This window comes from Myotis yumanensis, unplaced genomic scaffold (genome assembly GCF_028538775.1).
Source record: "Myotis yumanensis isolate MYYU_CA2020_CCGP unplaced genomic scaffold, mMyoYum1.0.hap1 SCAF_3, whole genome shotgun sequence".
Taxonomy (NCBI): Eukaryota; Metazoa; Chordata; class Mammalia; order Chiroptera; family Vespertilionidae; genus Myotis; species Myotis yumanensis.
The window spans coordinates 200,747,315-200,771,758 of record NW_027223754.1 but is presented as its reverse complement, the minus strand read 5'-3'; the positions used below and the strand labels follow the sequence as shown (position 1 = coordinate 200,771,758).

The following is a 24,444-nucleotide window of genomic DNA, read 5'->3' as shown; positions in this document are numbered from 1 at the left end:
GCTTGAGTGAGCCAGCCTCAGATACCATCTGGAAGGAGGTTTTTTAAATCCTCATCCAAGGATATGCTTTTTTTTTTGAGAGAGAGATTGGAAGAGAGAGAGAAACACTGCTCCATACATGCCCTGACCAGGGATGGAACTCGCAACCGAGTTATGTGCCCTGACTGGGAATTGAACCTGCAGCCTTTCGGAGTATGGGAAGATGCTCCAACCGAGTCACCCAGCCAGGGCACCACTGGAAGGAGGGAGGAGAAAGAGAAGAGCTTTCTGAGCAAAGAGAAGTGCTTGACAGAAAAGCAAGAAGGTTGTTTTTGTTTTTATTTTTCCTATTCTAGTTAAAAGGTTTTGTTTTAATTTTAAGTGTACCTGATTAGGTGTCTGAGAACTCCTTCATTATTATTTTAAAACCTGTATCAGAAGCTCATGCACTCAGAAAGGCCAAATAATCTCAGTATTTTAATAATCTCCCAGGGGAGTAACATTACTTTTTTAGCTGTAACATTAGGTATCAGTGTGAGTTCTAAAGAAAGGTATAACAGGTTTTTTGTTTTTGTTTTTTGCAATAGCTAAGTTTAAGAAAATTTGAGTGTGAATCATAAGTGTAAAATAACATCCTATTTTTAAAACACTGGAAATATAGCATTTTAAATGCAAACCTATAGCAAATCCTTTAATATGTTGAACATCTGTTTGCAATGTAAGGGAGATCACCTTCTGATTTATCTCCTTGAGGCATATCTTTTTAATCCAAAGTTTTCTGAAATTAAGATACCCTTATTTGCCATCCCTAGTTTAGAGAAAGCCTGTATGGACACAGACTGAGGAAAATATTCTAGAAAGGGCTGTATCCAAATGGACCTCTAAACCATACACACAAGTTTCTGGGTTCAAGAAACAGTGTGGCCTGGGCTGTCTGAGTTAAAGTTGGTGCTTCCCAAAATGTCTATTTCTGGCTTCATTCCAATACCATTGAATCAGAATGCTTGGGGAAAGTTCTAGAAGACTCCTACTTAATAAGCGCCATACGTGATTTTTAACCACATTAAAGTTTGGGAATCATTAACCTAAAATACCTGGACCCCCCATCCTGTATACTCAGCACTGAACTGCATGAGGTTGTAGGCAGTCTGGCCCCATTGCCAAGACAGCGGCATGATTTCAGGACCCTGGAAGAAAGCTATGGCCCTTCCACCAGTTGATGTTCTAATGAACAAAATTCTATAACTAGCTATTGTTCTCCTCACCTTGAGGCTGTTATCTGTGGGGAAGGAAACACTTTAAATGCTTTTAGTTATTTAAGCCTTAGTGTGAAGGAGTAAAGAAATCTCCTTCCTAGAGGAGAATGTGAGAGAATTAAAAGTTATGGTTTATAAAGAGAGGGTGATAGTCCTGGCCAGTGTGGCTCAGTGGTTGAGTATCGACCTATAAACCAGGAGATCATGGTTAGGTCAAGACACATGCCTGGGTCGTGGGTTTGATCCTCAGTAGGGGGCATGCAGGAGACAGCCGATCAATGATTCTCATCATTGATGTTTCTCTCTCTCTCTCCCTTCTCCTCTCTGAAATCAATAAGAAACATTAAAAAAAGAGAGAGGGCTATAATGGAGAGAGGTTAAAGCAATAAAAAGGAAAGGCTAGAGCATCTAAAAATAACATTTATGCCTTTTAAATTTAGCCTAGACCTGGTCCAAAGTGGCCTGGATTAGACTTCATTTTCTAGATGGTTTTAGAGTTGTAGTTTAAAAACTAGTGAAAAAAAGGTGGTTTAGGTGTTTAAAATATTGATTTTGCTATTGAATAATATTAGATGAGCCAGGAAAATCAAACCAACCATTTAGATCTAGGGTTGTAAATATGTAGATCTTATTTCTTATGCCCAGTATGATAGTCAGTCAGACTACTTGGAACTCCATTGAGGAGAATTAAGCCACAGCAACACCAGGCTTAGTTCCAGAGGACTGTGATTGATTAATGATATCTGCCTTGGTTGTAGGAGGGTAGGTGGTGATATGTATGCTACTTATTTGCCATCCCTACTTTAGAAAAAGCCTGTATGGGCACAGACTGAGGCAGTGGTGCTGCCATAATACCATGAGAGTGAGTAGGGCACAATACCTCTGGAGAGAGGAGATAATCGAGAGTGCCATCCTTCATGTTACTCAATACTTCATTACTTGGAACAAAAACAGTGTATGGTCCACCAACTCCATCCTCATCTAAGGCATGTCCCACATTGGTTTTCTGTAATTAAGAAATAAAATTTTATAAACTAATGAACAAAAATAGATCCAGAGACATAGAAGCATGGAACAGACAGTGCAATCTCAGAGGGAAGGTGGGGATGAGTGGGTGGGTGGGAAGAGATCAACCAAAGAACTTGTATTCATAACCCATGGACGGAGACATAGGGTGGTGAAGGCCTGGGGTGGGGGATGAGGGTGGGCTAGAAGAGGGCAATGGAAGAAAAAGGGGACATATGTAATACTCTCAACAATAAAGATTAAAAAATGAATAGAATTTTATATCTGCAATTATCTCTGACAAACATTTGAGTAAATCCTAAAAAATATTTATCACTGACACATCGGCTAACTTTACAAAGGACTGGGTGTAAAACATTTCCAGAAATCCATGAACAGTACATACCTCTAACAAGGATCTGAACTTGCTGTACCTTGGTTGTAGCATTGTCATTATGGTTTGCTAAAAAGAGACATTTAGTTTAAAAACTAGTGAAAAAAAGGTGGTTTAAGAAATAAGCTCCCTATCATGAAAAGACTGATGACAGAGTTTATGTGTAAGTGTGGGCAGATAAAAATAGAGACCTGGTCAACATTATATAAATACTTCCTGTTATTATTGAAACAGTAGTTCCGACCTGCACATTCTGCAATAGCATTTTAGCCATCATCAAATAGGTCAGAGGGAATAAATATTATTGAACGGAGGCTGTCCTCCTCCATCAAGCATGAGGGGTACATTTTCAATCGTCACTGGACTGAACTGTCAGCTGTGGCCGTAAGAGAGGTCGCAAAATCAAGACCTTTCCTACACCTACTGCAGGTCTTTCTTTCTCTCTTCAGAGGTATCCAGAATTCTGTTGAAAACAAAGTATCCCATCTTTCCCATGGTTGGGGTCCTAGTACAATTGAAGGACACGTATATACTGCTGGCATGCATTTTCCTTTTGGATGTGACTCTCCATGGAGCAAAGGAAGATGGATTTGAATTGACGTCACTTTTAGCTGAAATATCTTACCTCTGTGTTGCTCTCAAATGTGGGCGTCATCTTGTCCATGGCTCTGTCAAGAATGTGCAGGAGCCCATTGGAAGCAACTATGTTCCCCTCTATAATTTTTACCTTCTTTTTTCCTCCATCGAGTTTAAGCTTTAGTTGATTGTCCTAAGACACCAAGGGAAAACAAAATAAAGTTAGTGTGGTGGCCTTGACGGGGTGAGCACTGGACTAGAAGTCAGAAGTCCCGAGTCCTTGGGTCCTGCCATTTATTGGCTGCCCGATGGTGGATAGGCCACTTCACCTAAAATAGGGAGGATGGCGTCTGCTTGGCTGACTTCAGGGCCTTTTCATGAAGATCAAATGAGATAGCTTGTGAAGTCACTGATGGCTATCACATCCTACATGTGAATCAGACATCGCAAGTCTCCCCCAATAGGGTGCAAGCTCCAAAAGGGCAACACTATTCAATGTACTATAAACACATCATCTACTTTAGTGTCTTGTACAGAGAAGGCACACAATAAAAATATTTGTTGAGTAAATAAGGGAAGCTAATTCCTTCTTCCTCCCATGTAGCTCCTATAAGTTACTTGTTGAATGAATAAATGAATGAAGGCATGCATGTCCTTGGGAGAAAGAAAGCTATCTATCTATCTATCTATCTATCTATCTATCTATCTATCTATCATCTATCTATCTATCTATCTATCTATCTATCTATCATCTATCCATCCATCCATCTATTATCTCTCCTTCCACCCTCCCTTCTTCCTTCTCTCCTTCTTTCCTTCTTTCCTTCCTTCCTTCTTTCCTTCCTTCCTTCCTTCCTTCCTTCCTTCCTTCCTTCCTTCCACCCACCTATCCTCATACACACAGTACAACATATTGGTTAAGGAATCAGGTTTTGGGATCAGGCAGACCAGCACTTGAATCCTGGCTGTGGCAAAATGTCTTTCCCAGGGTTGCTGTAAATCTTACCTAGCATAAGTGAAGGTTGACCCTAGTTCCTTCCATAGAGTAACAGCTATCAACTATTTGGTGAAACATAACTGTATAGTCCATAACGCACACATGCACATTCTGTTGATTAATCATGTGTACCGCAGCTCAGTAAAGTCACAAAAGGGCTATTTATGAAAGGGGAGTAGGATGGTTTTATTTAAAAAAACAAAATAGTCTAATGGAATTAGGGAAGGTGGAATGTTATGCTGGAGAGGATGGATAAACTCCAGTAATCTAAAACAAACACAGACCATTTCCTTTTACAAGCAGAATGCTGATCTGGCATCATCCTGATACTTCTAGAGAACAGGCTGACTGCAAACTTCCTCCTTCCTGCTGGCAGCTGAATGATGGTTGCCTTGAAAACTAAATCAGACTAGAGAAAAATCAATCATTTTATAACCTCCTGTTTATAACAGTCCACCCCACTCCTACCTGACCCTTTCTGGTGTTGCTCGCCACTTCTTCCTATGTAGGGAAGTTCTTTGACAAACACAAAGAGAGGGCCAGCTGTGGGCACTGACTCAGTGGACAGTTTCCTCTGGGAGTGAACATCGGAGAAACTCTTACCTTATCACCGTTGAAGATTTCCCCTGACCTCCCCGTCAAGGTGTAGAATTTGTCTGTGTTATTCATATGCTCAGTGTTCATCTGCCCAGCAATTATGTGGAGTTTCACAAAGTACTGAGTAGCCTTATTATCCATCAAAAGCTCTTTAACCTAAGAAAAGAGAGCCGCTCCTTCAGTTTCCATTGTTGAAAGGAGAAAATGAGGCTTGTGACTCATTCACTGACTTGTTCAGCAAAGTCAGTGCACCCTCACTCGGGTTTGGACTCTTTCCCTGAGTGCAGCTGCCCTGGGCCAGGCCCTAAAAAGAGTGAGAAGCTGGCGAGTGGGAGGCGATGCAGAGTATACTCTCCCACCAGGGAAGTGTTCCAGCCTGGAAACCGACACAGTGGGGAGAGCGTAGCCCTGGGGCCACGAGGAGCAAGGAGGGTGGCAGGCACCGGGAATGACTTGGAGCCCAGGAAGCAGATGGAAATGAAGTATGAAGTAGGTGAAAAGAGCAGGTAGAGTGGGCCAATGGAGCTCTTGAACAGCAAAATTAAGATGCTTAAAACCCACCAGACCTAATCTATATTTTCAGTGTATCATCAATAACCAACCAACAGAGATTTTTGAATGAACTTTGTGCAAACTGAATCTGTATATTAAACAAGAAACCACATGAAAAGTGCCCAGCCCAGAGACATGCAATATCTACCAGTTCTCCCACCAACAGTAGAGAAGGGAGGGCGCCCCTGAAGATTAATGGTAGACTCATTTCTGATGGATTAATGGTGGTGGCATAGCAGGGTAGAAGAGTCTGGAACTTACTGGGTTTTTATTCAATGCAGCAAAAATCATCACAAAATATTTTAGAGTAAGATAAACCGATTTTATACAAATCAATATGTCCATTATCTACATGAAACCAAATCTAACTGTTTGATAGCATCATGATCGGACACCTCCACCAGGCATTATGAGTTTTGTTCCTACCAGATGACATTATCTCAGACAACAGCTGCTCACCTGGAAGACTACCATTTTCTAGTCTCCCCTATCACTGTGATCATTTATGAAACTAAAGAAACAAATACCTAGCTAGTGCATTACCTTAATTCTTCCTGTAGGAAGTGAGCAGTTCTGTATCATGCAAATCTTATGTATCACATGACTCTAGATAAGGACCCTCAGTGATTACTTTGAAGGGATAATGACTGGAAGGGGCATCAAGGGTCTTGAAAGGGGCTGGTAATGGTCTTGCTGGATACACAAGTGCCTTCACTTTGTGACAATTCATTGAGTCATGCGCTCATAATCTGTAAACTTCCTGTCAGGATGTTATATTTCACTAGAAGTTTACCAAAACATCACCATCCTTATCACAGTAGCTTTTATGTTAATGGGGGTTTCCTATTTAAGTAAAAGAAGGTATTGCCTACTAAGAATTTTTTTTTTTGCATCAGCTTCTTGGTGTAGTCTTATTTTAAATACTTACATTGAGCCGAAACCGGTTTGGCTCAGTGGATAGAGCGTCGGCCTGCGGACTGAAAGGTCCCAGGTTCGATTCCGGTCAAGGGCATGTACCTGGGTTGTGGGCACATCCCCAGTGGGAGATGTGCAGGAGGCAGCTGGTCGATGTTTCTCTCTCATCGATGTTTCTAACTCTCTATCTCTCTCTCCCTTCCTCTCTGTAAAAAATCAATAAAATATAAAAAAAAAAAAAAAAAAAAAAAATACTTACATTGAATCCTTTCAGCCCCTTGTCTGTCGTCAACAGCACAGTGAATGGTCCCAGGTTACTGAGTGGCCAGGCGTAGGCTTTGTCTTAGCAGTCGAGACACACAGGGAAAACACAAATGGGTCAGTGGCACATGCAGAGTAAAATCGGGCAATGGGCCTTGTGATCCACTTACACCCTTGACTCAAGAGCTTCTCTGTGCTAAGTGGCATGCACAGGCCTTTTGTAAACTGGGAAGCTGTCTAAGAATGTAAGGCACCATGGTGCCATGGCCCCCAAAGGTTCCCCATAATGGTGTGATTTTTCCTGCAGCCACGGTCTTGGCATCAAGGACACCCTGGGATGAGAGGTTCTGTGAGGGTCATGTGACCAAATCCTCAGACAACCCTACTCAGCAGGCCTCTGACCCTGTGCCTGACTCTCTTAGCTATCACCATTCCAGTGAACAAAGCCCTTGTTCCATCCAGAGCCAGCTCAAAAGAGCCTCATGCGTGGTTTACTGCTCTGCATTTGCCATCTTCAAATGGTTAACCTTTTTTAAAAAAATCAAAGGACTTTGCCTTTTCATTTTGCAGGGGACCCTGGAAGTTCTGTGGCTGGTCCTGTTTCCATGCCCCCGGGGAAGGTGAGACAGAAGATGTGCTCTGTGCTCTCACACAGGCAGTAACGTGTGTACCCGCACTTCATACATGGGGCAGCTGAGAGGTTGACCGGACTCTGTCCAGGGAAACGTTCGAGGGCCTGGTCTGCAAAGGACATGCTATAACTCCAGTCCACTCTCATTTGATATTGTGAGTCCTTTGAGAAGGCTGTGAGAAGCCTGGCAGGTTGCCTCCAATCCCTGTGGCATGCCAGTAATGCCTCAGAAAGAACAGGGCATTTATACAGGGTGTATGTTAAGATTTATGCCAAGAACACAGCGTTGACCCATGGAGGACATTTCCCTGGCTGTGCTCTTTCTGGGAAAACATTTTTGGTGACTGGCAAATTCAAGATAGGGATATTTTAAGGCTCCTGTTGATTGGCCAAGTCTGTGTTTTATTTTCTGTCTATTGGCCAAAGTTGTGTTTTATTGAAAGTCTTGCCTAAGGCTGCAATCAGCTATCGTATTTGATTCTACAGGTGGTTGGGGTAATGACCTAGAGGGCATTTGGAAATGCAGGAGGGTGTTTTGGGCTGTCACCCTTTCTGGGGGACAAGTGGAGAATGTGTCACTAAGGACAATTAGTGGTTGGGGGAGCCAATGGTGCTAAATATTCAGCAATGTATGAGATGGTCACACACAATCAAGAATATTCCCCCAATTCAAACAGCACCTCTATTGAGGAACATAGATATTGACTCAAGGGCTTAGTCACTCTCTATTCTCAGTATTACCTGCCAACCTTGTTTCATTCCCATAAAGTTAAGGGAAAGAGGATGGCCTCCATAGCCATATTAGCTATTGCCCTGTCTTCAGTTCTCTGCCTCTTAATGATTGCATTGCTGGGTTTCCTGCCGCTAACTCCCGTCTCCTTGGAAACAGCTGCCTGTCCTTTCCTTCCCACCTGCATGACCCCTCCCAGAAGGACTGGTCCCAATAGACAAGCCTTGCCCAGCCTGCCCACCCCTTTTTGAATGACTGTGTCTTGCAGTCGCCGTTGCCTGAAAGGTGGCTGCCCTGTATGTAGAATCTGTACCCATAGCTGCTTACCAAGAAGGGAGATGAAAGAGGTCAGCCTTCCTTGCCATTTTCCTCTGGGTTCAGTGTTTAATTCTCTGAGTCGCTCCATGATGTTTCCATAACACCTTGAGCCATCGCCCACGTAACCTTTCAGGCAAGTGCATCTACAGAGAGGGTGAAAACACAGTTGCAGGGTCTTAGGGCCAATGAGAGGTGAGATCCTACCATCCAACTCCTTCATCTGATCCTTGTCTGCAACGATGGGGAAAGCAATGCCCAGGGATAGGCTAAGAGAGGAGAGGCACACACAGAAGTGAGCACTCCTAGTGCAGTGCCTGACATAGAGTAGGCCCACAAGAAATGGATAGTTAATACATTATGCATATCTATAAACACTAGATATATTTGTATACTCTCAGTATTTTTCAAAGTGTGATCAAGAGACCATGTACATCTGAAGCACATGGAGTGTTTACTATAAATGCAGAGTCAAGGGCCCCTCCACAGAACCATTGAATCACAATAAGCTACTAATGTAAGCCTCAGATAAAGATGCAGAGTCATCGATCTGCTTAGAAGACTCTTCCCCTTCCCTCCCATCCTAGCTGAGATCTCCAGTCAACTGTCCCTTCCTAAGGGAAATATTCCTAGATTATCCACCCCCTTGCCAACTCCCACTGTAGACCAGGTTCCCCAAAGTGTCTACTCTCATGGTACCATATAGCTCAGGGGTCCTCAAACTACGGCCCGCGGGCCACATGCAAATACAAATATTGTATTTGTTCCCGTTTTGTTTTTTTTACTTCAAAATAAGATATGTGCAGTGTGCATAGGAATTTGTTCATATTTTTTTTAAACTATAGTCTGGCCCTCCAACGGTCTGAGGGACAGTGAACTGGCCCCCTGTTTGAAAAGTTTGAGGATCCCTGATATAGCTCTTCTCTTGGCCACCAAGTCCAGTAGCAATTCTATCCTAACTGTGTGGTTTTTTGGTCCCATCTAATTTGAGAAGAGAGTGAGGGCAAGGGCTATGTGTGTATTTATTCCTCCACTGTTGTAAACCCAGGATCTAGTGCAGGATGTGGCCCATAGAAGGTACTTAATTAATAGTTGTACAATAATCAGTCACTGAATTAAAATAAATACATACACAATGAAAGTCACAGACACTTTACACAATGGTTTAGTTTCATAAAAGAGTTAAAGATGCAATTAATGATGCACTAGCCTTAGTGTGCTGGTCAAAGTTGAATGACCAGGTCTCTGGGTGGGGGTGGGGGGAAGGAGGTGGGTGGGAAGAGCCCTTATTTGTAGCATTTGCCAATTTCCACGGTTCATACTCCCACATTGGCTAATCTCAAAATACCAAGGTGATGCCAACCAGCTTGCAAAATCCTGAAAATTTAACAATCCGCTCTGCTGAATCAGTAAGCTCTGAGACTAGCACACCACTCAGCAAAGGTTGGCTGACAGCTGACTGAAGTTGGCAAGGTGCTTGGGAAGGTGACATTCACCAGGCTCCTGGAGGTAAGTGAGGAACTAAACATGAGATAGGGAAGCACATGTCAGAGAAGAGAGATGCAGGGATGCTGTAGTCATACCATTTCACAGGTCTAACTGATGTTCAGAAGAGGATTCCAAAGAACAGTTATACACCCATCAATCCAGTTGTGTTTTTAAATATGGTCCCATGGCAAATAGGTATATTTTCAACAAGTTTGCTGAACAAACATTTCAGAGTCTTATCACTCCTTTGCTTGGATTGCTGCAATGACTTCCTGATTGGTCTTTCTGCCCTTCGTTTTCCTCCCCTCAAATCAGTCCTTCATCCCTCCGCCCTGTGTGGTCTGTCCAAAAGGGAAATCTGGCATCTCTGTGCTTAAAACTCTCAGGGCTCTCATCACCTCTAGGATAAGATGTAAGTGCTTAGCATGGCTGGCCAGGCCCCCTTCCTGCCATTCACTGCAAATTCCAGCTCCACCAAATTGCTTTAAAAACAAACAAACTGGGATGACCTTCTCAGGCCACCTGCCTTCCCAGGAATGCTCTCCCAGCCTCACCTTATAGCTCAGGTGCGGCCTGCTCTAGGGAGCCTTATCTGACCTCCTGACTCTCCCCTGGCAGGAGCATCCCCACGACTATTTTACAGCAGAGACTCAAACCCAGGTCTTTAAACAACAAACACTACCTTCTTCCCACCCCACAAGCTGCCCCGGCCTCAGGAATTTCCACACAAATATTTTTACTTAGAGTAAACCCCTTCTTTCCACAGTAAACCTGGAGTCCAGGAAACACCCCTCGTGTTTATTCACTTTCCCTGGCCTTGTTTTTCACTGCTAACAAGCAATATTTCACGGGTGAGGAAACAGGCATATACATTAGAGGTCAATCTCTGCAACATTTGTTTTCCCAGTGACCGTGTTTTCCTTCTCCTGCACTCTGACCACCTCATGCCACATTAGCAGGCTGGGTCTGTGTTTCAGATTGTTCTCCTGGCCATTAGAAAGGAAAAAAACTTTTGAACGAGTCATCGATTAAACAAAGATTTATTGAGTAACTACCGTGCTCCTTGCATTGTGCTATGGGGGTGATGTGGATATAGGCGGAATAAGACATATTTCACGTCCTTCCAGACACTTACAGCATTGACTGGCCACCACATTCACCACTTGGAAAGAAGGTGGTGGAATTGCAAAGACTTACTTGGCCTGGCCTGGTGCGGTGGTGGAGCAGTTGGCGTTCCTGTGACAGGGGTTGTTAGATTTGCAGATATCGGTCACACTGCACCCCACGCCGGGTACAAAGCCATGGTAATGTTTCTTACACTCACAGTGAGACTTCAGGGGGTTGGGGGGAGATAAAGAAATAGGGTTCTAGTTAGTCACCAAAGCCAACATTCTTCTTAAATTCGTATCTTGTGCCATAAAAACCCACTCGGGGAAGTTCCAAAGTATGGGCTTAAACTACAACTATGTCAAAGTGTCTGGAATTGGAAGCCCCGAGTCTACATCATGTCTATTTGGAAGCTCATACACCTTGTGGGTTGTTTACCCTTCAGTTTCCTTGTGTGCTAACCCTGGGCCCCATAGTTCCTGATTTTAGATCATCTGCAGCCCAGTAGAGAGTGAGGTTCAGCCAGGAAGTATTGTTGCTCTAGAACACTGGTTTTCAGCCACTCAACTCAAGTGACACTGGGTGTATCTGGAGATTTCTGATTTTCACAACGGGACAAGGGGTGGTGTCACTAGAGGTCAGGGATGCTCCTAAACATCCTACAATGGTCTGGACAAGCTTCCTCCCCCCAACAAAGAATTATTCAGCCCAAAGCATTATTAATCCTGAGTTTGAGGAACCCGCTCTGGAATAATGGAAATACTGAACGCACTGCTGCCCTGTAAGCCACGGAGTGTTTCTAAGACTGGAAAGTCTGCCTTGAGACACATTTTTAGGAGACAAAGCATATATTAAACCTCACTCCTAAGGTCCTGGCACCTCGGTTCAGGGTGTAACAGGAACTTGCCCACAAAGGACTTCATTTAGGGGGGGAGGTCAGCCCTTTGAATTTCTTGCAAACCCGCCTTAGAAATTGACAGTAGAAATATCGTGTGATATATTTTTCCTAGGAAATAAGGTTGGGCAGATCCTGTGCAGAGAACACCAGGAGCATTCCTGTGGGGCGCTGACTAGACAACTGGGGACCCGTCACTGTGTGGGTTCCCATCCAGGCAGCAATAGCCTGTGTATGGATGGATGAATTTCCTCCAGGCACACTCAAAGTGCAGTTCCGGGGGCAAGAGGCACTGCTAAATATTCAACGGATGGCCCTGGCTGGTTTGGGTCAGTGAATAAGAGCGTTGGCCTGCGGACTGAAGGGTCCCAGGTTCGATTCTGGCCAAGGGCACATGCCTAGGTTGCGGGCTCGATCCCCAGTGGGGGGCGTGCAGGAGGCAGTCGATCAATGATTCTCTCTCATCATTGATGTCTCTATCTCTTTCTCCCTCTCCCTTCTTCTCTAAAATCAATAAAAATACATTTAAAAAAATATTCAATGGATGGATGAGATATCAGGAAAAGGGCTCTTTTATCTGGACTTCTCAGCAAGGATCTCCTGGCCAGGCTGAATTTTCCCAGTCAAAGCCATGATGTGATTTGGGGGTCAGGTTCTCACCCCAGAATCTCCTCCCTGTTCCCTGCAATCTGTCAGTGCTGTCCCTTTGGGACAGAGTATTTTTGGTTCTAAGAGTCCTCTCTTGCAAAGAAATTACAGGGACTGGAGGATTGTTGGTAAAAGTCAATCACATAGTCACCCAACACTTGGCTCACAGTTAATCTGTTGATCAAATCTGAGTTGTGTATATATTTGTCAATGACTGTATAGGACGAGGATAGAAGAGAATGTAGGACAGTGAAGTTTTGACTGGGGAGCTTGGAAAGTGTGAGCGTAGAGGTCGGACTGGGGAGGGACATGCCGAGCTTATCCCTGAGCACGTGCAGGTCTGTCTGGAGAGGAAGCCCAATTGGACATTGAAAGGGAGCATGGGAAGGGCACAGAACACAAATTGTAGCCATGGCCCATTTTACCTTTGGGGGGCCATCCTACTCTACCTGCATCATCTCCATGCATCAGCAGCTTACCTGTCCTGGCCCATCATATTTGCACACTGTGGACTTCGTAGGGCAGTTTCCGAAGTTGATTTGGCAGGGGTCGACTGGTAAGCACACGTGGCCATCCCCGTGGTAGCCTTCTCGGCAGGTACAATTGTGCCGATTTGGTCCCAGGAACGTGCAATGAGCGTGAGGGTGGCAGACATTTTGTGAACAGGGATTGATGGCTTGAGAGGCAATGACAAAATAAGAGACAGTCACCACACCCGGGATGGAGGACAATTGAACTGTGAAGGGACTGCCAATCACAGCTCATCAAAGCTGCACAGGCAATCCAACAGTTTTAAGAGAAGGAGTAAGAAATACCTTGTCTTACCTTACCTGATCCCCCTCACCTATCAGACAGATTTACATGTGGCCATCGAAGATTATAATTGCAAATATTGTGTTGATATATTATTATGCCATGTGATGTGTGGATTTGAATATAAAAGAACATGAAGGAAAGTACTAAGGCTTATCAAATTTATAATATGTACTGGGTTCTGTTCTAAGCATTTACCAAACATTAACTCGGTTAATCCTTACAACCCTCTAAAGTAAGTACCATTATTATCCCCATTTGATAGATAGGAAAATAGAGGCACAGGCAGGTTACAGAATTTGTCCAGCTAGTAATAGGCAGATCTGAGATATGAACCCAATAGTCTGGCTCCCATTTCATGAAGAAAAATAGAAGTGGTGGTTGCATTAAAATTAGGGTGGTTGTGAGTCGCCCCCTCTTTTTCCTGTTGGATAACCTAAACATCTCAACTAATAAACTTGCAGGATCTAAATTCTACTCACGCTCGCAGTATTTGCCATCGCCTTTGTAATTGGGAAGGCATTTGCATTCTAGCTTCGTTTCATCTTCACTGGAAAGTGAGCATCTGGAATTTTCTGGGCAGAGCAAGGCTGCACATTCAGGGATGGCTGCAAGGGAAGGTTGTTGAGGTAACTGCATCAGCAGAAAAACCAGTTATAAAAAACTCAACAAAAGCAATATTCCCCACCATTAAAAAGGTAACACAGATTTGCTGTACCAATTCAAAAATACAGAATGCATGAAGTAAAAATTAACTGTCTTCTTATTCTCACTATCCCATCCCACTTCTAAAATAACCATCGTCAACAAACAATAACATATATGTTTATTTATATGATTTTTAAGACCAAATGGAATCCCTTTACAATCTTTAGAAACTTGTTTTTTTAACAATGTACTATGGAGGTCTCGAAGGATATACTTTAATGTCTAATAACTGCATGGTATTTTACAATATTGATGGAGCCTAAAGGGTTGTTAAAAACTATAAAGAGCCCAACATATTAGCTAATGTGCAAAGCTAACAAGTTGGCCGATTCAGTTTCATGGATGATGGTAGAAGATATGAGACTCCTGGGTCAGAGATAAAAGATAGTTGATTACTCATAGGAAGACCAATAGCCAGAATGTCAGCATTTTTGCATCAGGTCTTCTAAGCCCCAATTTTCATGGGGCAATGCAGAGTCCAGATGCAGACCTGAATGTGCAATGAATTTTATTACAGGAGAGGAGTTCTGATCTTAGGGAACCTAAGGTGTGTGTGTGTGTGTGTGTGTGTGTGTGTGTGTGTGTGTGTTTAATGGTAGGAAACGTATTAGTTAGGGTCCAGGCAGGAGACCGAAAACACACAATAATTTGAACAGGGAAAATTTTAGTGTAAAGCATTATGAACAGAGAATTAAAATAATGGGAATTCTTTGTGAGCATTAAAAACTAGAATTCTAAAGCATAAAGAAATAGCAGAAATATAAAGAACAACCACTACCCTTGGGTTGAGGTAAGTACCCAACATAAGCCCTCCTCCCTCCAGGGCTGATCTGCAGATGTCACTGGGAAAGGCCTGGCCTTGGCCACTGGTGGGGGAGAAGGTGCTAAGATGCCTTGATGGTGAGGTTTGCTGGAAATCTTCCCTCTAGGGAAGGTCATCCATAGGGAGGTGCCAAAAGTCAGGACTCACTTGATGTTCTGGGACTAGAAGCTAAGAGACACGCTCTCAGAAGTGTAGTGGACTTCTGTGTGTGGGTCAGGCCGGGTGGCTTCACGGGTCAGCTGTGCGGGATGAAGGGGAGGTGGCCAGCCTCTAATGGCCAGTCCTGTAGAGCCCTTGGTGCGCCCAGGGCTGAGGAAAGGGTGCACAGAACAGCATTCCCCTGGGCTGGGCCCTGGCCTGCAAGGTCTGAAATGCATACACCTTGTGCCTCTTTGACCTGGTGTGGCACTGAGGAAATTGGCGGTACTTACGCTTGTCGCAGTGGGGGCCGGTGTATGCAGAGTAGCACTCGCAGGTTCCATTGCCATCGAGTCCGCTGTTGCACACTCCATGCACACAGTTGCACACTGCAGACAGGAAATGGGGGTTTTTCAGTACCTGACACAGACGTCGCCCAAAGATTCTGGGTGGATAACATCTTCAGATAGTGTTTATTGAGAATCTGCACGATGACGCAGGAAAAACCATAGGTGTGAGGTCTTAGAGACCCCGGCTTAATCTGGACTTCATTTCTTTTTAATAGCTTCAATTTATTTATATATAACATGTAGATAATGATGTCTACATCATGGGATTTCTACAGATACACCTGCTTAAAAAAACCAAAGCAAAGATTAACATCTACTAAGCACCAAATCCTTTGTAGTGTTGTTGTGTGTCTCACCTTGATCCCTTGCTCTTATCTCCACTGGAATTGCCCTCATTTAGGGCCTTACCGTATTTTGCCTGGACTATTGCAGTAGCATCTTACCTGAATTCGCAGTCCAATCTCTCGTCTCTCCATTCCATCGATTGTATTTGATCAATAATGATATCATGATGATTTTCTCCAAAATATCTCAGTGACTCCCAATTGCTAACCAAATGATGTCTAAATTCCTCTGCCAAACAAGGCTTTCTCCAATCTGACTTCAAACTCTTTAATTTTTCATTTTCATCTCCCATCACTTTATTTTAGACTTATCAGCACATGGGATAACTCAGTAGTTGACCTTCCTTCCTAAAAATGTGTGTTGAGTACCTATTATGTTCAGGGTGCTCAGCACAGGATGAATGATCCAAAGTCCCTGCCCTCGAAGAGCTCACCGTGTAAGGGCAGAACAGCCCAGCACAGTGCGGGTGGGAAGTGCTCCGACATGATAGGTCAATGGCAATGGGAGTTGCCTGGGAAGAGATGGAGGGGCGGCCTAGGGAAGGTGGTGCCTGGAAGAATCAGGACCTGCATCCTGTGCCATCCCACCTCCATGCCCCTGTCTCCAACTGTGCTCCCTCTCACATGCCCACGGAAATCCTCCTCATCCTCCAAGGCCAACCGAGGCCCCCACCTCTGCGGTGCCATCTCAGAGCTCCCCCAGCAGAATCTGTGCTCTGGGGCCAGCGGCATGTTCTTTGTGTCCACGATCGAGTCCAACTACAACTGTTAATTTTGTTTACGCCGGTGAGCCAAAGGCCACCAGGAACACGCCACTGGTCACACCAAGTCAGCTACAAGGGCAGCGGCCACTGGAGAGAGAGTGGGAGCCTCTTGCGTTGCTAGGACAGGCAGCTGCTGGATGATTCTCCTGGCTGCCTACTGACACGGTGTCTTCTCTGTTCAGACGTGGTTACGCAGTGGCCTGGTTTCTGTCTTGTTTCAAATGGAGGCAGTGAATCTCTGATGGTGATATTCTGTGGAATTGCTCATGCTCAGCGGGCGACACCACAGCCGGGCTGGGATCCATGAGGCTGTTGGGACTGCTTTCCTCTGTCTCCATCTGCATATTTCTCTCCCCTGTTAGATTGGAGCCCCGTGGAAGACCTTTCCCTGTCTGTGCTTCCCCATAACATCTTTCCCAGAGCTCATGGCCATGCCAACAACCGCACAGCTAAAATTTCCATCGAGACAGCATCCTGCAGGGCCAGGAATTGGGTGAGGAGAGTGAGGCAGGTACAGGATGAGGAGGGTGAGGAGGGTGAGGCAGGTGCAGGATGAGGAGGGTGTGCTCTGAGTGTTGTCATGTGGTATGGAGGAGAGTGAGGGGGTGGAAGGGGCAGTTAAGTGGGACTCAGCGCCTGCTTCCAATTTAGATGCTCCCTGCAAGGGCTGTCCTTGTTGCTTAGTCCTCTCCCCATCCCAGGGGCTGGCTGGTGTGAGCCCAGGAATCTGGCATCAGCCTCTCCCTGTATCCTGGCTTCCAGTGCAGCCTCTGTCCTGGGTTAACTGGCCTGGTACAGCTCGGGGAGCTCTTGACACGCACTGCAGGGCTGCCAGCCTCTGCCAAGAAAGTGTCCCAGATGCCATTTAAAGAGCCCCTGGTATTTGTTGCCAAACTCTAGAGACACTCGGAGCTTGGAGTGTGTAACTTTGAAGTGGTTAAAGCCACAGCCATTTGGGTCAGAGGGACAGTGCACAAAGCACCCCGTGCTGGGCCCCTTGGCAGAGTGAGCTGCTCCCTTTCCCGTGTTTTTGCAGCACCCCCTGGTGCTGTGCACACGGGGCCATAATTGTCACCCGTGTTTCCAGCTCCTTGGGGGTGGGGACTTAATCGCTCCCTTTTTTGGATTCCCATCCCCTGTCAGGGGCCTAATGTTGGGTGCTTGCCAGGGGCAGAATGGTGCAGGGCTGGGCACCCACACTCTGCAGTCAGCCACCAGGGTGCTGCCTCTGGCCCTGTAATCATTGCGTGACCTTGAGAAACCTCTCTGCTTCTTCATTCATAAAAGGAGGAACCCGGCTTGAAGAGTTGCTGTGAGCATCCAAAGAGATCACGTAGGTCAGGTCTCTTCCCACGCAGCCTGGCTCACAGCAGGCGCTCAGCAAATGCCAGCTACTGTCATTAACAAGACGTGATTATGGGACTGACTTGGGGGTCATGTCAGAGAAAGTGGGCTTTGCCTTCTGCCCCAACCAGGAGCGAGGCCCTGAGTGGGCAGGGACTTGGCGACAGAGATGAACACCCTCGCTGATGCAGCTCTAAATCACGTCTGAGTGAATCAGCAGGAGGGTAGGAGGCTGTTCCTGCAGCAGGTTAAAGCCGGCGTTAAAAATAAACAGCAGCTAATAGAACTGTCCCACTTCCAGCAGCCAGGCCTCCTCCGAGAGACCAACGCCCCCTTGGATGCAACAACACTGGCACCCAGTGGATGTCTGGCTGAAGAGGTTTGCAAGTTCCCCTAGTCCTTGCCAATGGGAAGTGACCAGCCACCACTGAGCCATTCATTCATTCATTCATTCACTCATTCATTCCTAGGTGAATAAGTGTTCCCCTTACTGTTGTATTGCTTTTGTCTTCACTTAATACTTGCTTCTGTTGATTGAGCCCTTATGCTATGGTGCTATGAGCTTTGCTATGTTGCCAACCCTTGGAGCAGATATTCTTATTCCCACTTCATAGGTGAGGAAGGCCCAGAGAGGTTAAATAGCTTGTCCCAGGTCACACAGCAGCGGATTTCAAACTCGGGCCAGTGTGATTTCAAAGCCTGTTCTGGAGCTGAGCTCTCCAATGTGGTAGCCACCAGCCACGTGTGGCTATTTAAACTTAAACTAAGTGATATGAACTAAAATGTAGGGTTCAGCATCTCAGATGCACCAGCCCCATCTCAGGTCCCCAATGGCCACCTGTGACCAGGCACGCCGTGGGACAGGCCAGACAGAACAGTTTCATCGCCACCTGAAGTTCTCCTGGAACCCAGGGTTTGGAATTTCTCTCCTGACTCTCAGTTTAGGTTTCCAGTTTTCTTAACTGTGGGGCCATGGCTGTGCCCTCTCTTTAGTCCAAGGCTTGAACCTGTCCAAAACACTGTAGCCACGCCCCACACTTAACAACTTAGGTTTCTAAACCAACTCTTCCCCTTTCACGTGCCCTTTCTCCATGGCACCAATAAGTGTGAAGAAATGTCCCTTTATTTTGGAATGTTTGGGAGCTCCATGCATATCTGCGCTCATTGGTAGCCAAGATCATTTCTTGGAGGCAATATGGACTCTTCTTCTTTCTGAATTTTCATCCCAAAGCAATGACTCGGCTTTCTTGGGAAGCAAGCAATGCTAGATGCTGCCTTTCTTCCTTCCCATCTCAATATTTATTTAAAACATGTGATTTAATTCTTTTATTATGGTAGGGGAGGGCTAATTTAGGAAATAGGTTATTTCTAAACAGTTGATTGATTATATTTTAATGCTATTTAATATAATGTATAATCTTAAAAATATACAGATGAAGGAAGTCCTAAGATCGGGGGCCACTGGAGAATAATAGGTAATAATCGCTAACATTTATCGTGCACTGATTACCTCATTAAATCCTCATAATAATCTGAAAGAAGGCAATATTATTTCTGTTTTTACAGATGAAGGCAAAGAGGGAATGTTCTTATAAACTTAAAGTTCCCACAATTAGCAGCTTCAGGGCTGAAACCCAGTTTGAGTCTAAAGTTGGAACTCTATATGCTGCCTCTCAAAGCCACAGTTCTGAGTCAGGACAGCATGGCTGGAGTAAATCAGGCTATTTATTCATTCATTCACTCACTCACTCACTCACTCACTCATTCATCTAACCAACAAAAGTGGGATGTTTGTCTACCATGCAGATAGCACTGTGGAAGGTACTGCAGATAAAGACGTACAATAGTGTCTTCCTTCAAAGAACCCAGGGATTATTAGAATGAGACAGTGTCTCTGTATCGCAATAAAACTTATTCCAGAGTGTGCACACTTATGAGGGTAGGATGTGTGTGTGTGTGTGTGTGTGTAGATTTTCTTCAAGAAAATTTGAACCAATGCAGTATCTACTGAATTTGATTTTTCCATAAAAGTCAGAACCAAAGTGGTGTTGGAGAAAGGCCACAGGATATATCCTTTTTGGGTGACTATGGATCTGGGAGACACTGTCTCTGCCATGCCCACATTCTCGAGGCCTTACCATGTGTGTGCATTCCAGCTGACTTCCAGCATCCTGCACAGGCTTCCTGGGAAGGTTTTTCCACCTGAATGCTCTTTGGGGGCTGGAAGTGCAGGGAATTAACAATTCCCCCAGCCCATGACTGCATGTATTAACTTACTATTGCTGCTGCAACAAATTACCCCAAACCTAGTGTCTTAAAACAACAAAAATCTATTGCCTTGCATTTCTGGAGGTCAGACATCCAAAATTTATTATACTAAAGTCACGGTGGCAGGGTTTTACTCCTTCCTGGAGGGGGAAAATGTTTGCTTCACTTTTCTAGCTTCTGTTCGCATTGCTTGGCTCCTGACCCCCTTTCACCTTCAAAGCCAGAAAGAGCTGGTAGAGTCTTTCTCACATCTCATCACTGTGTCCCTCCTCCACGTTTAAGACCCTATGATTGTACTGGGCCCACCTGGACAATCCAGGACATCCTCCCCCTCTCAAAGTCAGCCACTTAGCAACCTTAATTCCACCTGCTACTGTAATTCCCCCCTTGCCATATAAGGTAATAGAGTCTCAGGTCCAAGGGATGAGGATATGGACATATTTTTTGGGGGGTGGTGGTCGTCTTTATTCTGCCTAGCTCACTGTAACTCCCTTTCCCTTCAGGTGAGATAACTTCAAGGTGAGTATTCAACCATGACTCCAAGAGTCCCCAGTCCAGGGTATTAAGCTCTGGTCATCACACTGCTCTCTGTCTTGACAGCCCACCTTTATTGCCTCTATGTCACTTTCTTAGTGTTTCTGCCATCACCTCCTAAATATGCTACTTGTATTGGAATCCTTGTTTCAGGGTCTACTTCTGGGGGAAAGAAGGAACGGAAAATAAAAGACTAGACCCGTGGTCAGCAAACTGTGGCTCGCGAGCCACATGCGGCTCTTGGGCCCCTTGAGTGTGACTCTTCCACAAAATACCACGTGCAGGCGCCCACGTACAGTGCTATGGAAACTTCGTGGCCCATGCACAGAAGTCGGTATTTTGTGGAAGAGCCACACTCAAGGGGCCAAAGAGCCACATGTGGCTCGCGAGCCGCAGTTTGCTGACCACTGGACTAGACCAATCAGTGTCAGGTTTGTTTGTTTACCCTGAAAAATGGAGCCAACCATCTCTGCTCACCTCGAGAAGAAGGTCAACGCTGAGACCAGGATCTGGAAAGAGCTCAGGGAGAAGCTGGACAGGCAAAGAGAAGGGGATGTCTGATCCTGGAGTCTGGAGAGATGGACTTGTGTGCCCCCAAGTTTGCCAGAAAGCATTACTGGTGAGTAGCTGACTGCAAGTGCTAAAAACCACAGAAAACTCTTCTTTTCCCAACACTGCATTCTATCAGATTTGTTACTAACTCTTTGCTTTGCCTTTGCAGACTCGGTTATACATAACTGTTCAGTGTTTTCCCTCCAAGGATCAGTCTTTCTGAGGTCTGTAGCTGTTTGACATTCTATGTTTCCAAATGCATGAGACTACAGAAGAATCAGACATACCTCCTGTACAGTTGGGTCCAAATAAGTTGTCATGAGCACAGGTTTCACAGGCTGTTCCACCAAACCCTTCCTGCAAAACACCCCAGGGAGATGACGTTAGACCCAACGTGATCAGCTTTACCCAGGAAGCCCTGGGCTTCTCACTGGTGGTGTGGTCTGTGCTTATTTCTCATATATCCCTCCCCCCGTGCCTATTCTGAAGCTCCTTCTTTGTGTTTTTCCTTTATTCTTTGCTGTTTTTGTGTTATAAGTCTACCTCAATCCCTGCATCATTGTTTTTACAGCGAGTCCAGAACAAAGCTGTTTTGCCAATCCAAAGATATAAATAGAGAGCAAGTGATAACAGCACCATCATAATTTCACCCAAGGGCGAAACGAAAACTCTTTCAGCTGCATTTCTGAAGTCAGCCCAGCTCATTCATTTTCAGGATTTCTCTGTGTTTCAACCAAAGGCTTGAAACTTGTAAAACATCATTTTCATGGAATACCAAAGAAATTCTTCAATGACAGACCCCGTGCTTGACAACTGGTGGTGTGGACAGCACCGAGAGCTAAGAGTGGTGGTAACAACAATTTTATAGCCCTGTACAGCTTCACAAAGTATCACATCTATGACCTTATTTCACTTTTCATTAAATGTAATCACACAGGATGACTATCAAACCCATTTTATAGATGGACACACTCAAGGCTGAGCAGTTAACTGATTCACTCCAAGGCCCCCAGCCTCTGATAAGTCATTTTGTTGCAGATTGTCTACTCTTTTTACTAGTATCACTTCTTAGAGACTCCATCGTGTGTGTGTGTGTGTGTGTGTGTGTGTGTGTGTGTGTGTGTGTTTTTAAGGAGGGACAAAAGTTAAGGAGAAGGAGCAGAGTCAGGGAGACGAACACGTTTCGGAACTTACTTGGCATGAGCAGCTTCCGTTTCCTTCCATGCCTTCGTCACAGCTGCCCCTGCCGCTGCAGGGCGACCTGGCTCCTCCTGGGCACTCTAGGGAAGCAAAGGGCTCAGGTTCATTCATTTTGATGGCGCACAGACATTCTGCAAGGATGCATTCAGGACCTACTATGTGCCAGTTAGTGTGCCAGTTGCCAGGGGGACAGAAAGAACTGAAGACTCTGCTGGCGTCACCTGGGGCTACACAGAGGAGGCCAGCAGATCACAGTGTCATCTGGGACTGTCATAAAAGACAACAGAGAGATTAGACTTTGCTATGAGGGCACATTTCTGATGCATTGTGAGGCTCGGGAGCTGATAAGGCTATTTTAGGTCATTATCTCATTTCCCTTTGCTCCCTGCTACTCTGGTGGTCCTTGCATTGTGACTTCCCCCATGCAGGAGGCTTACCCGTTATAAGCTGTCAGCAAATCATTGGCTGTCTGTTTCTTTAGAGGAAGATAATGAACTTCCTGCCAGTAAGAGGCCAAGGATCTCCCTGTAACTTTATCTCCCAAGGTGCCTCCTCCATGTCATTACCTTTGTTTAAAACCTTGGCTCACAGCCCAGCCAGCATGGCTCAGTGGTTGTGCGTTGGCCTATGAACCAGGAGGTCACAGATCGATTCCTGGTCAGGGCACATGCCTGGGTTGCGAGTCGATCCCCAGTTACAGGGCGTGCAGGAGGCAGGCAGCCGATCAATGATTCTCTCTCATCATTGATGCTTCTCTTCCTCTCCCTTCCTCTCAGAAATCAATAAAAATATATTAGAAAAAATAAAAGCTTGGCTTACAGCTAGGCAGAGAATATGTGCTGGTATTGCATTGATAGCTCTGGTTGGAACTGTCTGTATGGGAAACTGATATAAAATAGGTTCCTCATGTAAACTCAGCATTATTTGTCACTCAAAGCCAAAGAAGGGCATGCCTAAAAGAGTGGATCCAATCCACACAGTCTGTTATTTGCAACGTGTGCAGTGAATGGCAAAGAACATACAACAGGAAAAAAAATGGCAAAGAACATACAACAGAAAAAAATGCAAATAATGATACCAAAAAACAAATACACATAATTCAATGACATTGACCTCAGAAAGAAGAATCAAAGTCATTTCCCTTTGAAATAGATTGTTTTGCCACATTCTTTCCCCATTACTTTGAGTTGTAGCACAAATCTGTTAACGTTGATGGTGAAATAAAGAGAACTGGCATGTTCAGATAAAAAAAATCTATTTTATCTCAAATAGAAATTGGTTGTTTACGTGTATTAAGTTTCAAGGTTAAAAACATGTTTTCTGGCTAATGAGAAAAGACTCTCATATACAGATCTGATAAATCAGTACAAGTTTCAATGAGGGAGAAGCACATGAAATATGGGTAGAAACACCTTTGTTATGTCAGGATGACATATATTTTTTTCCTCAAGTGAGAATTCATGCCTTCTTTTTCTTTCTTTTTTTTTTTTTTTTTTGGTGGGGTCTATTAAGATGTTTATTAGAGTTTCATTTAACAAAGGGAATATTGGAAATAACTTAAATGTTCCAAATAAAAAAAAATGCATTTGTGAACTAAATGATAAAACATTCATCCAATGAAACATTTACTGAAGAGTCGTTCAAAAAAGTGTCACTAAACCATTTGTATCGGCATAGAAAATTTCCACAGTACACCGTTAAGTGAAAATGACAAATTACCAAAAGCTATGTTAGAAGCATGATATTTTAAATAAAGGCAATGGGTAGGTACACAAATTTTTGTATTTCAAACAAATAATAGCAAAAGGTAATGATGATAGTAATAATAACAACAGTTAATAGCAGTAGCTTCATTTTCTCTTTTTTGTCTTCACAAAAAAATCATGCTGATTATCATTTCCAATATGCAGGCTGTAAATGTGAGCCCTAGTTTGGTAAAGTCAATTGATCAAGAGTAATGGAGCGTTTATGTTGTTGAGCAGGTGTTAAATCCAGATCTCTGTGCCTCCGAACCACAACTGTATATTACTCTATAAGTTCATCAACATTTTAATAGCAGATATCTTTGGAAGCTTATTGATGTTTACTTTCTTTATTTTACTTATTAATGCCACCTAATTTTCTTTAGCAGACACATATTACTTCTGAAGAATAAACGTTTTAATAATGTTTAGTTTTCAACAATTACAGCTGATGTACAATATTAGTTTCAGGTGTACATCCTGGTGATTAGACACTTACATAATTTATGAAGTGATCA

At 44.4% G+C, this 24,444-nt stretch overlaps 1 protein-coding gene across 1 annotated transcript in view; it reads right to left on the bottom strand.

Annotated features, from left to right (window-relative positions):
• STAB2 (stabilin 2) overlaps positions 1 to 24,444 on the bottom strand; it is a 136,051-nt gene that overhangs the window by 102,426 nt on the left and 9,181 nt on the right. Inside the window, exons 4-15 of the mRNA XM_070410924.1 lie at positions 22,179 to 22,264; positions 21,272 to 21,341; positions 15,122 to 15,217; positions 13,642 to 13,767; positions 12,826 to 13,022; positions 10,894 to 11,027; positions 8,221 to 8,354; positions 6,531 to 6,613; positions 4,811 to 4,960; positions 3,260 to 3,403; positions 2,647 to 2,703; positions 2,116 to 2,241 (exon numbers count right to left, since the gene is read on the bottom strand). Coding sequence (XP_070267025.1) covers positions 2,116 to 2,241; positions 2,647 to 2,703; positions 3,260 to 3,403; positions 4,811 to 4,960; positions 6,531 to 6,613; positions 8,221 to 8,354; positions 10,894 to 11,027; positions 12,826 to 13,022; positions 13,642 to 13,767; positions 15,122 to 15,217; positions 21,272 to 21,341; positions 22,179 to 22,264 — 1,403 coding nt within the window. The remainder of the gene's footprint in view (positions 1 to 2,115; positions 2,242 to 2,646; positions 2,704 to 3,259; positions 3,404 to 4,810; positions 4,961 to 6,530; positions 6,614 to 8,220; positions 8,355 to 10,893; positions 11,028 to 12,825; positions 13,023 to 13,641; positions 13,768 to 15,121; positions 15,218 to 21,271; positions 21,342 to 22,178; positions 22,265 to 24,444) is intronic.